Genomic DNA, 16522 nt, shown 5'->3' with positions numbered 1-16522 from the left:
TGCTGTACACACAGAGCTCCACAGTGGGTGCAACTATTCCTCTATCTCGAATATTCAAAGACTCATGAGGAAGAAAAGAAATTCAGTGGACATTCACATACAGATAGACATATCTTGTTTACAAGTCAGTCATATGAAGGCGATGGGATTGCCGGTTGTTTGAAATCAAGAGAAGTGTGTGTGACAGACGCCTCAGCATCCTTTTTATTCACTTCACTGTTGGGAGGAGGGGCAACGCGCATGCGCAGAAGTTCACTAACCACACGCGGCTCAATCACGACGTTTATCCAGCGGACCGCGATGCATCACAAGAGCAGTCTCGTTGCAAAGGCGTGCAAATGCAGTCAGAGATACCCTAAATGCTGGCCGTTTTGCTCTATTTCTTGTCGGATCAAAGCTGTCCTCCTCTAGCTCAAAATGGGTTAGAAGGAGGATGCCTGGATTATCCACTTTCTACACTTTCGAGGATGGGGAATTGGATTTTCTGTTTTCTCAGAGACACCCTGACAAAGACGGAGAAAGAGAATAGAGATCTTATTTGATCTATCTCCACTGTTATTTCGTTTTCTTTCATCTTTTTCTTTTTTGAGAAATGATTGCAGAATTCGTGTGCAGCGCCGTGGCTTTGGTCCTCTACGTCAACACTCTGGGCGCAGATTTCTGCTACGATGACAGGTACATGAATGAATGACAGATAACACCCGCGTCCCGTGTCATCTCTATTATGCCCACATACTGTCAGTACAATGAGGTTGAATTGACGGCATTGCTTGGCCCGTTTGATATGTCTTCACATGTCTAGAGAGTATTTTTGTAGCGTATATGGAATGGCGCGGGCCGAGAGAGGGTGACTTCTGTCCACTCGGTTTTGGCTGCGATAGGACTCTGCAGTCAGTAAACAATGTCACCGCATGAAGTTTGAGTCTTGAGAGGTTATAGCGATATGCCTACATTTTTTTATTACATTGTAACATTGCTGATTACGTTGTGTCCACAAGCTATTAGTTGAGTCCGAAACTCTTGAATGTCAGTGTGTCCACCAGCACTGCCAAATAAGCCGTTATATTGATGATCACACTCACGATTTGGTCCCATGAATAGCGAGTATTGTGCCACAGTGACAGACCTATTTGTTAAATACGTATTTGATTATATTTTGATGCATTATACACATATTTATTTTCTATATGCCAGACTCTAATGTCCTAATGTTCTCCAGATTAATAGGCTGTTGGAATTTTGCAGTCGGATTAATAATCCAGCTATGCTTCAGATGAAATCACTATTGAGAAACCAGTGGGCCGCTTTAAACAGATTAATACATTCTCGTGTGGTTCATGCACCATTGAAAAGCAACTGTCTCTAAAAAGTGGAGATGCGTGCAGTGTAGGCATGTCACCGGCTGTGCTGCACGATGAAAACGAATGTGCCTCTAGAGGAAGAGTATTTCTCCCAGGTCTGAATTTACTGTGCCAAGCAGATTTAATTATCTGGAAGGATTGAAGATATTAACACAGCACCTTTTGTATATTTCTATTAGGCTAGCCGCATCTATACTTTTTAAAATATAGTTTATACAATGACTGTTGCAGGGTATTTACGTACTTTATGTTGTAGGGTCTTTATGTACAACATACCTAAAACAGATAGTCTGAGTCTGGTCACTGCTTATGACATTTTATTTCAAAGATGCCTGAATAGTTCATTTGTTAATTGAATGATACATTGCCATTTGCAAGCTTACATTGTATGTTGAGCAAAAGCCTCTCTTGCAGACTGTTGGCCTTTTGATTTTAAGGATCTGAATGACTATGCTCAGCCATGTACATCAACATCTAAACAGATCATATTGTCATTTTCAATATTCTGTCAATAACTGCTTTTGGAATTGCTTGATGAACCAGACTAGTGCTGTATCTCCACTATCGACCATGACAACCGTGCCTTATTGGGAATGTAAATAAGATAATTGTATGAGACGTACTACTGTTCTGGGAGCTTGTATTTAGACGGGAGTCATGACCATTATAATGTAGCCTGAGGATGCTGTTCAGTGAATGTGATCAACCAAGTCATGCCAAGTGGTTTGTTCAGTACTTTATATGGGATATTCTTTCACTTATCACATAACCCAAGGCTTTTGCTGTCTCACTGCGATCTTACAGTACAGTAGATACATTTTTGTGGTGGAGCAGGAGCATATGCCTTGTACTTTGTTCTCAGGTCATGTGAGAACGTTGGTGTTCGTTCTCCATAAAACTGTCAGGGAGTGGCTGCAGGGTGGAAAGGTTATGGCTACCACTGACTGCAGCAAGAAGACTGTGTGTGTGTGTGTGTGTGTGTGTGTGTGTGTGTGTGTGTGTGTGTGTGTGTGTGTGTGTGTGTGTGTGTGTGTATGTTGGGATGGGTAGCATTGTCGATATCAACATACCTGCATGTGATGTGAATATAATTGTCTAACCAACAAACAAATATCCCCATGGCACATCCCCTATGTCCCCAAAAAGTAGTCCTTGTTTTAATCACTTAAACTTAATCGATATCAGTAAGAACATGACGTATTTGGTAGGTCAACATTTACTTACTTTTGTTAACTTAAATTATCCTCACTCCTCATGAGGCAGAGACATTTGAAAATATCTTACTCTTATGTGGGTTTTTGGTGACAGAATGAAAACTATAGACGTAGTCTTACCGTTAATTACCATAATCCTGAGACCTGTGGAAGCAATACCGAGTGTGGAGAAACATTTCAGTGGAGAAATATCAGCCAATTTTCTGTGACTTGCTATGATCCTGTCCCGACAGAATACCTTTAATTTCACTCCCAATTTGATATGTTCTGATGAATTTCACATTTTGACACTCACGGGTCCATTTACACAGAACTGCCCACTTGTAATTAGCAGGCGTCAGTGCTATCCCTCTGGGCTCTGCAGTCAGCAGGCAGCCCTTTCTAGAAACAAGTGTCAGTGTGGTGGTGCAGCCCCGGACAGAAGGAGCAGATGTTACGCAGTGATGGGAAAAAGAAGGCCTTTGTGATGGCTGATATCATATGTGTGGATGAGAAGCTGCTCCTAAATCAAACTGAGCTCACATTAATGCACTGCAGCTTTTAGACTAGAGGACTGAATTGAAAACTTTAACCATAAAACCTGCAAATAGCCATTCATAAACCATTGTCAAATAGTAGTACGATCCCTTACTACTACAATTAAAAAATTGTATACAGATAATTTTCAATGCAATTCGGTTTGTATCTGTTATTGCAGATTCTACCTGTTATCTAAAGGCTGCTTTTTATGCTTTCTTATGTAGTTTTGCGCAAAATTAGATTAAGCATACCTGTGTTACAGATAGAGGAGATTAATCTGGTGAAACAAACATGGATCTGTCACAATGCATGAAAAACCATCCCCTCATAAGTCAGGGAGTAATTTTGTCTCACTACCTGTAGTTATGAAACCTAAAATGCATTCACTGAACCCAGCCAATAATTAAAAGTTAAAACTGTGTGTCTGTGTGTATGTCTGTGTGTGTGTCTGTGTGTGTGTGTGTGTGTGACCTTGAGGATTTACCATCGATCTGCTAATGGAGTTCTGCCACTTCACAGGAATACATATTAGCTACATTATCTTGTTATCATAAATACATTGCTTTCACATGTATTTTTGAGTGAAGAGAGCCTGCTTCGGATAAAGAATATGTGTGTGGAGTGTGACTGACTCATGTCAGCTGACTGAATCTTTCTAGTGATAAGGTAAACCTGCAGTAAGATTTCACTGGTTACAGATTCACTATATTCAAACATTCCACACTCAAATATACACCAACAGTGACCTGTAGGCTATAAGTTCATGGTCAAAGTTTATGCTATAATTACAATATAATAAACCTATTATATCAATGGATGTCATATTCAAATTAGCATGTGTGATAAGGAAAAATTGGAAGATTGAGTCATAGGGTTACAAAAGTGTTTGTGTCAATGAACACCAAACAATTGAAACTCCTCCATGGAGGAATGCATAAGCCTCACAGTCCCACAACACCTCCTTTGACAAACAGTTGAACCTTGAGGAGCGGCCTGGCCTGTTATGAGGTGTCAAATCATCCTGGGGAGTTCTCCATCTGGCTACGGTCATCATTACTCTACAGCCTTGACACCTGCACTGGAGAATGGCACTCATACGTCACATAGTTCATATCTCTATCACCATAATCCTGAGACCTATGGAAGCAATACGGAGTGTGGAGAAAAATGTCAGTGGAGAAATATCACCCAATTTTCTGTGACTTGCTATGAACCTGTCCCGATGGTGAAGATGTATGACCTGCAGACAAGGGTCTGGTGATTCTCTACAGCCTGGTTAAGGCATTAGCTGCATCGTCAGCATGATTGTGGGTGTTTGGATTTACGTTGGGAAAACATCCATAACTTTATTTAAATACTACTGAACTGAATGAAAGGTAAATGTGGAGGACAGGAGTACAAAAACAAAGTTGTTCTCCTGAGTCATTCCTGAGGGAGATGCAGTATCGGTTGTGATAAAATGCCCTCTAAGATTCAGATTGATACCTACCATATAGATTGATTGTAGCTATATCAGTTTTCTGAAACATTCTTGACAATTTCAAGCAGAAAAGCTATTCTTTATCTGAGTACAATACAGTACACATATAGACGAGATTATTCCTGATCATGGGTAAATTAACACTACATGAAGGCATTATGGCACTAAAACACACATTATTCTGCTCATATGATGGTGTAAAGTTGATTTATGAAAGTGTGTGAAGGACGTACAGTAGTTTAGTGTAAAGGACATAGCCTCTGTGATTTATGAAATGCAGACAGAGCATGACTGTGTCCTGACAGAGTCACAGAGCAACTGTCAGAGTGAGTGTGAAGTCATGAAGCACTGCAGTCAGATCATATGGGCTGGCACCTGATGACTGATAGATAAAGCATTATTAAGGCAATGACACACATGGTTAGTCTAACATGTTAAAGTTGAAAGGGAGTTCATGCTTAAACAACTGGAGTTGAGGTCATATGTAGTCCATATAGTTAGTCAGTAAGAGAAATACAGTGGAACTCCTACCTTAATCTCAGCATGTGGGAATTGAGCTGGTTAATTTTCTCAGACTGTCTGAATATAGGCCTGTATTTTCTCTCTAGGCCTATACTAAAAAGGGATATGCAGAAAATAATTTGAATAATGTGATCTCTGATATAAAGCAGTACACAGGAGTGGTTGAATTCATATTTCATTTCTGACATCAGTTCTTACTTCGTGTTGAGAATGGATTCCTGGTACTGGTCTGTTGTTTATAAATAGACCTAACTTGATGTTCCCCACGTATCACATTAACAAGTGGCTGCACTGCGTGGCAGCTCCAACTATAATTAATCACTTTGTTTGATGACGTGCCTCTAAGTAGCTTTCTGCCCATTAACATCAACACCCTCAGCCTCTCAGGGCTTGTGTGTTGGCCTATGTGAAATCCTCATCACTACCAAACACCCCACAGCCTATGATGATGATAATGAATTATATTCATTTCTAGCATCCAAAGAGCTGATGAGTAAAGAATATATTAATATATATATAGAGAGAGAGAAAGGAAATGAGAATTTAAAGGCTTTGTTTCATATCTTGGTAAAAAGCATAGTAGTATAGTTCTGGCTTGTCCACCCTGTGCTGAGTAACTAATAGTTCTGGGTCATCCACGTGAGGCTGAGGGCCTGTAAATAGCACGGGCTGGCTTTGGGTTTCTGTGGTGCTGCTGTAGTGTCCGCCATAGAGGGATAGGATGGGCTGGCTGGCTGGCTGGTTGGAATAGGACTGGCTGGCTGGATGGGCTGGTTGGCTGACTGGCTGGCTGGGACTGTGGTGGTAATGTAGCGAGGGCCCATGGGCGTCAACCCAACAGTCTGAGCATCTCTCCCAGTGCCCTGTAATTACAGCCTCTCTCACCATACCAGGCCTGCAAGGCAGGAAGGCCTCCCTACCCTCTCAACTCTCATCTCCCAACGGCTCCATCCAGATGGTCATGTTTGCAAAGCACTGAGGGTTTTTCTCCCGTGCACTCGGGTTTGAGGTGGAATCAAATGGAACATGTTCTCTGCTGCCAGAGGGATGGAGCCATCAGTGGTCCAGATGACAGTGATGAAGCCATCTATGAACTCCATATGAGAGGGTTCCTCTCTAGTGGTCACATGATGCAACCAGTGTGTTAGGGTGTCATTGAACACTATTGGAACTTTCAATATTATTTTTTATATTTAGTTATTTTAATGGTTTGCCTTTTTTTCTGGCAAGTTAATGAAATGGTGTAACTCAATAGTGCATTTTAATCTCTAGCCATAGTTTTATTTAATGATTTCTAGTGATTTCCTGTGATTTCATGGAGATAACTTAAGTTAATGCTTGATAGTTGACTCCTATTGGGATCACCAGACAGTCCATTTCAGTTCTATCTATAGCCTAAAGAGATCAGCTCAGTTCTGACCACAGGTACATGGGCCTCTCTTCCTTCCATTGCTCATAATATTTTATAGCAGATATGCGAGCTTGAAAATTGTATGTTATTTTCACCCTCACCACACATGCGAGATGCTGTATCTTAGGCTGCTGCTCACACAAGCTTATTTGTTGCTAAAAATACTATTAATGAGGGGTTTCAATATGTAGTGCATTGCTTTGAGTTTCCCACAAGCCCACAGAATTACTTGAAATTGTTTTGTCCTGGATATAATCAGTTCAGATTTAGGAAATGGGAAACAGTTGACTAGATATGATGCAGAATGTCATTTCTCTCACCATCATCAACCCTAGCATATGATTTAAGGAGACCTTGGTTTTTTCTCTCCGCAAACTGACTTTACATAAAACCAATGGCCCTCTTTCTAGGCTACATTTCCTATGTGGAGAGAGAGAGGGAGCGAGAATATCTCAATTACCTGGACACATTTTGGAAAATGTGCATATAGTCCAAGTTCGTACATGAGAATGTGTTGCGTTGATGCACTGTACGGCACATAATCACACTCAGCTTGTGATGACAGGGAGGGGGCTAGCTGGCTACACACACAGTCTCAGCAGCAGCATTACCTAACTCTGGGGTCTATTTTTCTGCCCTTCTCTTCTGGGTCACTGGGTTTCTCAGCGACTGTCAACACTGTTAAATTAGCCTCTCAATGCTGGCGTGTGTGAAGGCAGCTCCCATCGTGTGATCTGTGTGTATCGGCTGTCTGACGTGACCCTGGCTGAGGTGAACTTTCACTGTTCTCACTCACCAAGCACTGCTTCAAAGGTCGGCCCTGGGTGCATTGATATCTCAATCTTGTAGCCCAAAGATTGGTAAAAGCAAAAGTTTGGTAACAGAATGACCAGAATATCTTTAGATTAGATTAGATTAGATTAGATTCAACTTTATTGTCATTGTGCAGAGTACAAGTACAGAGACAACGAAATGCAGTTAGCGTCTAACCAGAAGTGCAAAAAAGCAGAAAAGTGCAGTGTGAACAGTATATACAGGTAGTGCAGTATATGAGCAGTATAGTAGTGCAGTATAGTATAAGTAGTGCAGTATATGAATTAGCAGTAGCATTATAAGCAGAATAAATAGGATGCAGTATGAACAGTGTAGCAGCATATGAGCTGTATAGGCAACGCAGTCTAGCAGTATATATGTATTAACAGTAACATTAGGGTAATAGCAGAATAAATATGGAATACAGTATAAACAGGTATGTACAGATATGTGCAGTGTATTAACAGAAGTATTAAAGAAAATATAGGGATATGTGCATTATGAACAGTATAGACAGATATGTACAGAAGAACAATGGTATGGAGTAAGAGCAGTTTGTACAAGTGTAGATACAGTATGTACAGTTTATAGGAATACTGTAAGAGTAGTGCAATTGTCCGGGGGGGGGGTGCAGGGGTTGGTAGGTTGTCACCTAGGTGCAGAGTTCGAGTTCAGTAGGGTGACAGCCACAGGGAAGAAGCTACCTCTGAACCTGCTGGTTCGGGTGCGGAGAGACCTGTAAGATGTAGATCCCTCTGTGAAAAGGGTTCTACATGGAACCCAAAAGCATACTACATGGAACCTAGAAGGATTCCTTAAAGGGTTTTTCCACAGGGACAGCCAAAGAACCCTTTTAGGTTCTGTACAACCTGTACAATAAGTGAATGTAGCCAATTCAGTTTCAGTAATTACTTATTTTAATCACTTATTCATTCATAAACTAAATCTAAGTATGTAAGTATTTGACTTTAAGTATTTGAAACTAAGTATTTGGTCTACCTATACTTCTTACTTTTGTTAACTTTCATTATTTCGCTCCTCATGAGGCAGAGAAATTTGAAAATATCTTACACTTATGTGGGTTTTTTGTGACAGAATGAGGAATATAGACTCTTAGCTTTCACTTGACACCCAATTTGATATCCTCTGATGAATGTTTTTTTAACAGAATGACCCGGAGACAGGGCAATGATTCTTAAACTTACAGAAGCCAAACCATTTCCTCAAAACGAAACATAAGTGTTGATATTAGTTGACCAGGGTCTTTACTTTAACATTAATGAGGTTTGATGTTTTTCTAAACACCTTTAAATACTTTTTCAGGTAGATGATGCTTTTCCATATGTTTGACCAGAAGTCAAAGCCTTTGCTTATTCCTATTCTTATGATGGAAGATGGTGGAGGAATTTATTTCTAATTTAATTTCCCCAAAATATAGACTCTTAGCTTTCATTTGGCACCCAATTTGATGTGCTCTGATGAATTTCACATTTTGATCCTCGTGATTCTTTTTACACGGAACTGCCCATAAGGAATATCAAGGGTGTTGTTTCGAGCTATAACACCTTTTAGGTTTGCTATTATTGTTTAATAACTGTAATAACCTGATATGCATTCTTACATATAAGTGCAAAATTCTCTGTAACATTAGGTTGCAATGGCAAGAGCTATAGGTCAAACGCTCAGTAAATTGCGATGTAATTTTCCCTCTTACCTACATTTAATTGTCAATGACATTTAACATGATCCAGAGATGCCACTAGATAGCCATAACCAGCATGGTCCAGATGGTGTCTAGACTAAGGTCTTAAGATCCAGGGGACATCCATGGGATCTAACCTTGGGCTGGTCTGGGCTGGTCCCAGGACCCACATGGGAGCAGGTCAGGGGGTTGAAGGTATGAAACTCCCCATGGCTTTGATTACTGAGGCTGACAGGTATCAGTCAGGTGAGAAATTGGATAGGGCCTGGCCAATTCTGCTAGCGTATAGGGGTTTAAATTGCCTCTGTGATTGCCTGGGCTGATGATTGTCATATGGATGTGCAGTGGGATACAGATATAATATATAGGGTGAGTAGACGTGGGATAGTCTGATCAGTCTCTGCCTGCCTGCCTGCCTGCCTGCTTGCCTGCCTGCTTGCCTGGCTGCCTGCTTGCCTGGCTGCCCACTAGTTCATGGAGGCCTGTTGTACATGGCAGGGTTGGGGAGGGGGGTCAATTCAATAATTAAATTTAAATTCAGTGAATTTATTACAATGATTTGAATTTAGAATTCAAGAATAAAAAACCATTATGTGGAAAAGCTTCTCTTTTTCAGACAGACAGCTCCCAAATTAAGCAGGGCTGCCTGGACAGTTTGTAAAATTCACCCAACTGGCTCCCAGAGAGATAAGGAATTGTGGGCCATAGTTGTAAGGTTTACTGCTCCGTGGTGGGGAGCATAGTAGATTAATTTAACTAATCATGCTACACAAAAGTTTAATATGTGCCCTCTTTGCTTTTTCACAATCTCTCTGCTAGCTATTTAATTAAAGCCAACAGCTTAACTCTCAGAATGTATTACGTGTTGCACGCACACACGCACACACACAGACACACACACACACACACACACACACACACACACACACACACACACACACACACACACACACACACACTTAATCATCTTAGACACTGTAATGGAAGATTGAATCATCCTGCACGCAAATCCTACACATGGTAAGTATTGCATCCCAAACATCCAATAATGTGACATAAGCACTTAAGCTGAAGCAAAAAAAACAAAGATTGAAAAAAGAGCATTTGGGAAAGCTGCTTGTTTAAAATTAAACTAGACTCGCAGCACAATCAGACATCATGATACCTTTGCTACTGCATGCTCCATTCATGCCTTTAGACAATGTTAGGAAGGAGGCCCAGTCAGTAAAGGTTTGGTGTAGGGTTTCCTCCCATCATTAGACATGGGTCTCAAACGGTTTGATTTCATTGGGGTGAGTTGGTAATGGGTCTAGACAAGGGCTTGGATTCAGAGGCCTAATGTTGGCTGATGGGTCTAATACTGAGTCCAGCTCAGAGCTCTGAGCTCTCTTCATATTAATGGGATTAACAGGACTATGGATGAGGGGGTGAGTGTAAGCAGAGAACTCAATCCATTAGAAACAAAAAGTCCCTTGTTGCCAATATCCAACAAGGATGCTATAGTTCGCCGTTTGAATAAAGAATACACCCCCCTTTTTTGGTCCCTCCATCTCGGTGGCCTGAGTCTGACATGGAGCACTGGCACATTGTGATAAGGCAGAGTGACACAGGCTGGCCAGGCCAGGGCCAGGCCAGGGCCAGACCAGTGCCTTTGTGCATTGTGGAGGGCTCAGGTCTGTGTGGTCTCACTATTCCCTCTGGACCAAATGAAGGTTATTATGTATTTCTCTCGTAGCCTGGGAATTAAGGCCTTGGTTGTGTTGCATGCCCTGTTGTTGCAGGCTGGACAATGGAATAAGACCTCTCTGATTGAGCAGAGAAAAGATGCGGCACCTTTGTGGACCAACTTGTCAGAACCACTCGGGTCAGCCCATTGTGAGCGTACGTGCTTGGGTTAACGTTATTAACAGGAGGGAGGGAGAGCTCTGTGTGCACATGGACAACAGAAGCTGCACTGTTTTGCCCCCTCAACAACGGGAAGCAGGGCTCTCGGATGGAGGGGTGTCGGTCAGAAGAGTTTGTACGGAAACTGGTCACTTGCGATTGCAGTTGAGAGTTGCAGCTAGGCATTAAGATGCGATTTTACCATCAGAATCCACTTAATAAAAATCATAATTCTGAGTCAAGTTCTCTCCCAGTAGCAAGTTGTGACAAGACAGCAATAAGGACACTTATCGTACTCAGTACCATCATTTATTACACATTCAAAAGGCACCTGTGGGCATATTCAGTTTCACACGTATCTGCTCTGGAGTACTACATGTCTGCTCTTAAAAACCACACCTTTATCTTGGATATCATCAATCATGCAGGCCTACAGGTTTTTCATAGAGTATGTAATCTGTTCTATCATGCTGATCATTAATTTGCTACTTTTTTCCTTCAGCCTTAGGTATTCACTTCCAACTTCTCAACCTATTTCATCAGTGAACAGCACTGTAGCCAGTTACTGCAAAACACAAGGGTTGGATTTCTTGAAGTTGATGTTATTATTGTGGTTGAGGTGGTTTTCAAATATGATTACAGGATCCAGTCTTTCCCTATGTGGTGAAAGTGAGTCAGATGTACTGTAGAGCAGGAGGACCTGTGGTTTGGTACATTTAGCTTCTGTTGGCAGCCTGACTCTCCCCCCCACAGGTCCAGCCACAGAGGGATACACGTGAGAGCCGTACTGCTCCTCACGTCCTCATGTCCTCACTGTCCACACTCTCTGCTTTGAGAGATCATAGGATCAAGGTCAAAGACCTTGTGTCTTGTAGAGTTGGGCCACAGACATTCAGGGATCAGATCATGGTGTGTTGTTGATATTCAGGGTCATTTGATGCTGACCTGGCAGGCAGGCTGTGTAGGTAGGAGTTGACTGCCTGTGGACCAGGAGAGTCTCAGCAGTGGGCCCTTTATCCCCTCAAGGCCACACACACACACACACACACACACACACACACACGCACACACACACACACACACACACACACACAAATACACACACACACAAATACACACACACACACACACACACACACACACACACACACACACACACACACAAATACACACACACTCCACACACACACACACACACAAATACACACACACACTCCAGGCCACTGCAATGGAGGAAGATAATATCTTCCTTCCAAGCAGCTGCCACGGAGGAAGCCCATCTTGTCACAGTCTATCTCTAATTGCTACTGTTGAGGCAGAGGGGCTCCCAGTGCAGTGCTCTGCATTCATTCTGCATTAGGCAACCTTTGGCACCCTTTGGGACACCAGAGGTTATTTACACCCAGGCGACAGAGGAGTCCTCTGCAGTCGGTGTATCATTTACTCTAAAGTGAGTGAAAAAACAGCACTTGAAAGTGTGACCCCCAGCCTTTCATCAAATTGCTACATTGAGAGAGGCCAAGAGTTGAATGCACTCCTGTACTGTAATCTTAGCCCTCTAGGGCTTTTCACCCAGTGGTTGCGTGGGATATGAAAGAATGAAACCAGAGATGTTTGGAGGTTAAGTCATTGCTATTGGAGCTAACTTCATACTACCTTTTTTCCCCTACCTCCCTCCACTTGTTTTAACTCGCTGGCTGTTTCTACAGCATCTGCTGAGCAGTGAAGGACTCCTGTGTTGGGGGGATGCATACTGTACAGATGGCACTATTTGCAACATAAATAACAATGATATTAATAACATTAGGCGTATAATTGACTTGTTATAATTCCAGGTTTCTTGGCTTTGAAAGGAAGACAATTAGGTCATTTCTCCAGATGCTCATGTTGTATTGCATTTCGCATCATCAGCCAACTCTCTCTCGCAAACGTCTTTGTACAGCACCAAGTGTTACATACCATTGACAGACTATCATATATTAATTGGAAATCTTACCGTGTCTGTTCACTGTTTAAAATGTTAACACATTTCAATTAGGTTGTTTATTTCGGCTGTGCAGTGTGCACTGACCCACAGGATCTCTGACCATAGCATTTATTTTCACCTTTGAGATTTTACCCTCTGGTGAACCAGCCAACCGAGGTCTTACTCCTCAGCATGGGGAGGAGAGGAGCATACACATGCTAGAGCAACTGAGGTTTATTTTTGGTTGGAGAAAGGAAGTTTGGGTTTTGAGAGAGTGCATGCAACTGTTTTTACTTGTTGGCCCCTGAGGTTTGAAGAGCTGAAGTGGAGTGCTGTCAGCTGCTCTGACAGACTAATGAGACTTCCTAAATGTGCTCTCAAGAATAATAAATAACTATCCAATCTTTGGAAAAGGGGAGAACATTTTGAGGAAGCCTGATATCCCACAGTTGGCTCTGTGTGTGTGTGTGTGTGTGTGTGTGTGTGTGTGTGTGTGTGTGTGTGTGTGTGTGTGTGTGTGTGTGTGTGTGTGTGTGTGTGTGTGTGTGTGTGTGTGTGTGTGTGTGTGTGTGTGTGTGTGTGTGTGTGCTGCTGAGAAGGCCTTGGGATACCTGTTTCCAGGCTGAACAGAGCACAGGGTGTCCTGGCCATGAACCCGTGAGGACTTATTGTGTAAGACCTTTACCTGACGAGATGTTAGAGCTGCTCTCACCCCACACAATCCTCTGCATGGTAGTTCCTCCTCTGGAATCTACTCTGCACCTCCATATTTAGCTCTCTCCCAGTCCGCCACATGCTAGAAACATCAGACTGTCTAATTAGAAGCAGGTTAAGTAAATCCATCCTAGTCCTGCTGGGTGTTTTAAGCTCTGCTTTTCTTTTTGTGACTGACTGACCCCAGCCCTGTTGTAAAAGGGCTGGGGTTGGCTGGGGTAAAGCCCCTTCTCATCAGTGTGATGAGAACTTAAAACAAATTGTCGCACAGAAACTTCAGGGGCCCCACTCTCTTTACATCATCAGTGGCCGTTTTGACCAGAATTCCTGGGTATCTAATGTGAGTGGTCTAAGATTGGTCTTATGATAAAGATGGTATGCAGCTTTACAGTACAGCTGTCTGTTTGGCCCAAGCTTTGGGCCATGCATGGTTATGTTGTGGAGGTGATTTGGAATCCCACTCTCATGTGCAGGTCAGCTGTTTGTTCAACCATGGCCACCCGCAATTGCTAATAACCTGTTCACAACCTATCCAGGTATGTGACAAAGTGAAAATCTGAGGCCTGCAACCAACCCTAACCCGCAAATATAGAAAATAAGCTGTAGCCAACAACATTTATGCATTTATTTATTGAATATTTAGGACAGTAGCCTAATGTTTTGTCAACCAATAGCTTAAAAATGAATTGCAAGAATTATACATTTCTCATTTTTTTAATGCAATGTTTTCTCTTTATTCAACTGGCCCGCCACCCACCTGCCCTTCATCCACACAATGACCCTAAACCCGCCCGCCCCGCGGATATAAGTTATGAGTCAACCCACACATCAGACTTTGAGGATGTCTTCGGTCTGGTCTAATGGTAGATGTTTGATTCTTCCACACGGGAGACCCACATTCGAACCCTGTCTGTCACATTTATATGGTCTCTCAGGCCCCTTGCCTTTTACAGTACGTTTTTAACTAGTGTGAGAAAATGAAAGTGCACTAAAATGAATCTCCCATATCTCTCCTAATGTGTGATCCAAATGTGTGACTTAGCATGTAGAAATCTGAGGTGTTCAAGGGAGGGTTGTGATGTATCTCACCCATGGGTGCTGTATTGGGATGTGGGTGAGTTGTCAAAGTGATTGACACCCAGTTGTCATGAGGAACAGATGAATTGGCAGGGCCCACACTGTGTGTTTGGTTGTTCAACAAGCATTTAATCATGCTGTAATGACTCGACAAAGATGGTGGTCTGCGGTAATCAGAAGCCTGGTAGAAAGAATGCTACAGTACAAAGTCCTGTTCCCGTTTTCATCGTGCTCTGGTCCAATATGAGGCAGCTGTGTCAGCTAGAAGAACCACGTGTTTAAAACATGCCTGAAGAGTGTGTACAATGGGCCATGGGAGAAGACCCAAAGACATAAAAGCTTCCATCTTTCATAAAGCATTGTGGTGACCTTGGATGTTTAATTTAAAGTTTTTGTTCTGGTCCCAGCGGTGCTCCTCTTATTTTTTATTTTGATGTCCCTTAAGTGATAGCAAGCTCTGCTCCTTGAGTGTGTTTTCAGTCATGAGCAGAGAGCGAGGAGTAATCATGCCTCTCAAAGTACCTAAATTACACAGGCAAAATAACATGTCTTCTCAAATTGAACACGTTCCCTCAAAATCCAAACAAAAGAAACCTTGATTACTATGCGTTTTTGTTACTCAGCACAGCATCCATGATTGATGTAAATCCCCCTACTAAAGCAGGCCTATATTTTGGCCCACCACTTTCTTTTGTCTTTTTAGTATCCTGAGTCATGCTGTTCATACAAATGGAACATCTGCAGCTTGAGTGCAACGCTTTTTTTATTTTATTTTTCTACACTTTTTCTTTTCATTGACTGACCCGACGTTTTTCTCTGACCCTCCAGGGTGGAGCTGTACAGTATTTGAGCCACGGTCACAATAACTGATAGGCAGCCAGGCCTGTCTTTGGCACATTGTGTTTAAGTGAACAATTATACTAATTACAGTTGGTCTCTGTATGCAGCATCAGGGCTGATATAGAACACAACGAGCCACAATAATGCACTGAAGAAGAGCATTAAAGTTGGAAGCGGTCCTGCGGTCACTTGTTTTAGCCATGAAATTATCCTCCTCTTTCTTTTTGGCTTTTGTTGTTGTACCTAGGGCTTATTTTAGGACAATTGGCTGTTGCTTTTATGGGGCTTTAGTTTTCTTTTACACTATTGGAGATCTTGGCCCTCACCCTACACAATTACAATCTCTCAGTCGACTGCCATGGCTAGCTGTGCTAGCTCTCCATGACACGACCCACCCAAACTGTTCATTTATGAAAGAAAACAACTGAACTTCCTTTTACTGCAAATGCATTGTGTGCAAAATACTAGAATACAGTTGCGATTTTAACGCTTCTGGTAACACTGGATGATACTGAACTTCTGTAGTGTCAGGGCATTCATGCACTGTTGGAGAGGATCTTTAACTCTGCGGTGATCATCATGAAGGATCTCATGTCAGTTAAGAGGGCATCTGCCTTTCTTCAGTAGCACCGTGCAATTCTTTCCTTTTCCTTACCTCCAGTTTGGATTTATAGTTGAAAGAGCTGCTAGAAATAACAGTTACTCTTGAAACATACTGTATGTCCTCAGAAGTTCACAGATTTTCACAGTATTGCATTTCCTCCCTTGTGGAATGGTTGTCATTGTTTTAACATTACTAGTTCAGCCCCATTAAAACCCCTTTAATCATTATCTTGGGCAAGATAATCTTTTGCGTGGGTCTGGGACTAAACGTGAGGGGTAGAGCTGCATCTGTGGTGGTGGGTAATATGAGCTGGGCTGGAGATGAGCCGTAGGTCCACTGACTGCATTGCCTCGTGTGTTCGCCACAGTGTGTGTCAGCCGTGATGCAGCTGCCTGTAATCAAAAGCACATTTTAA

At 42.3% G+C, this 16522-nt stretch overlaps 1 protein-coding gene across 1 annotated transcript in view; it reads left to right on the top strand.

The window, feature by feature from the left end:
* Window positions 1–592: 592 nt before the first annotated feature.
* Window positions 593–16522, top strand: part of tmtc2b (transmembrane O-mannosyltransferase targeting cadherins 2b) — a gene marked incomplete at both ends in the record, with an annotated part of 96070 nt that continues 80140 nt past the window's right edge. The window contains one exon of the mRNA XM_083667249.1: window positions 593–675. Coding sequence (XP_083523375.1) covers window positions 593–675 — 83 coding nt within the window. The remainder of the gene's footprint in view (window positions 676–16522) is intronic.

The sequence above is a fragment of the Argentina silus genome (assembly GCF_951799395.1).
Source record: "Argentina silus genome assembly, chromosome: 3".
NCBI classification, from domain to species: Eukaryota; Metazoa; Chordata; class Actinopteri; order Argentiniformes; family Argentinidae; genus Argentina; species Argentina silus.
Note: the sequence above shows the minus strand (reverse complement) of the source record. Positions and strands in the feature narration are given on the sequence as shown.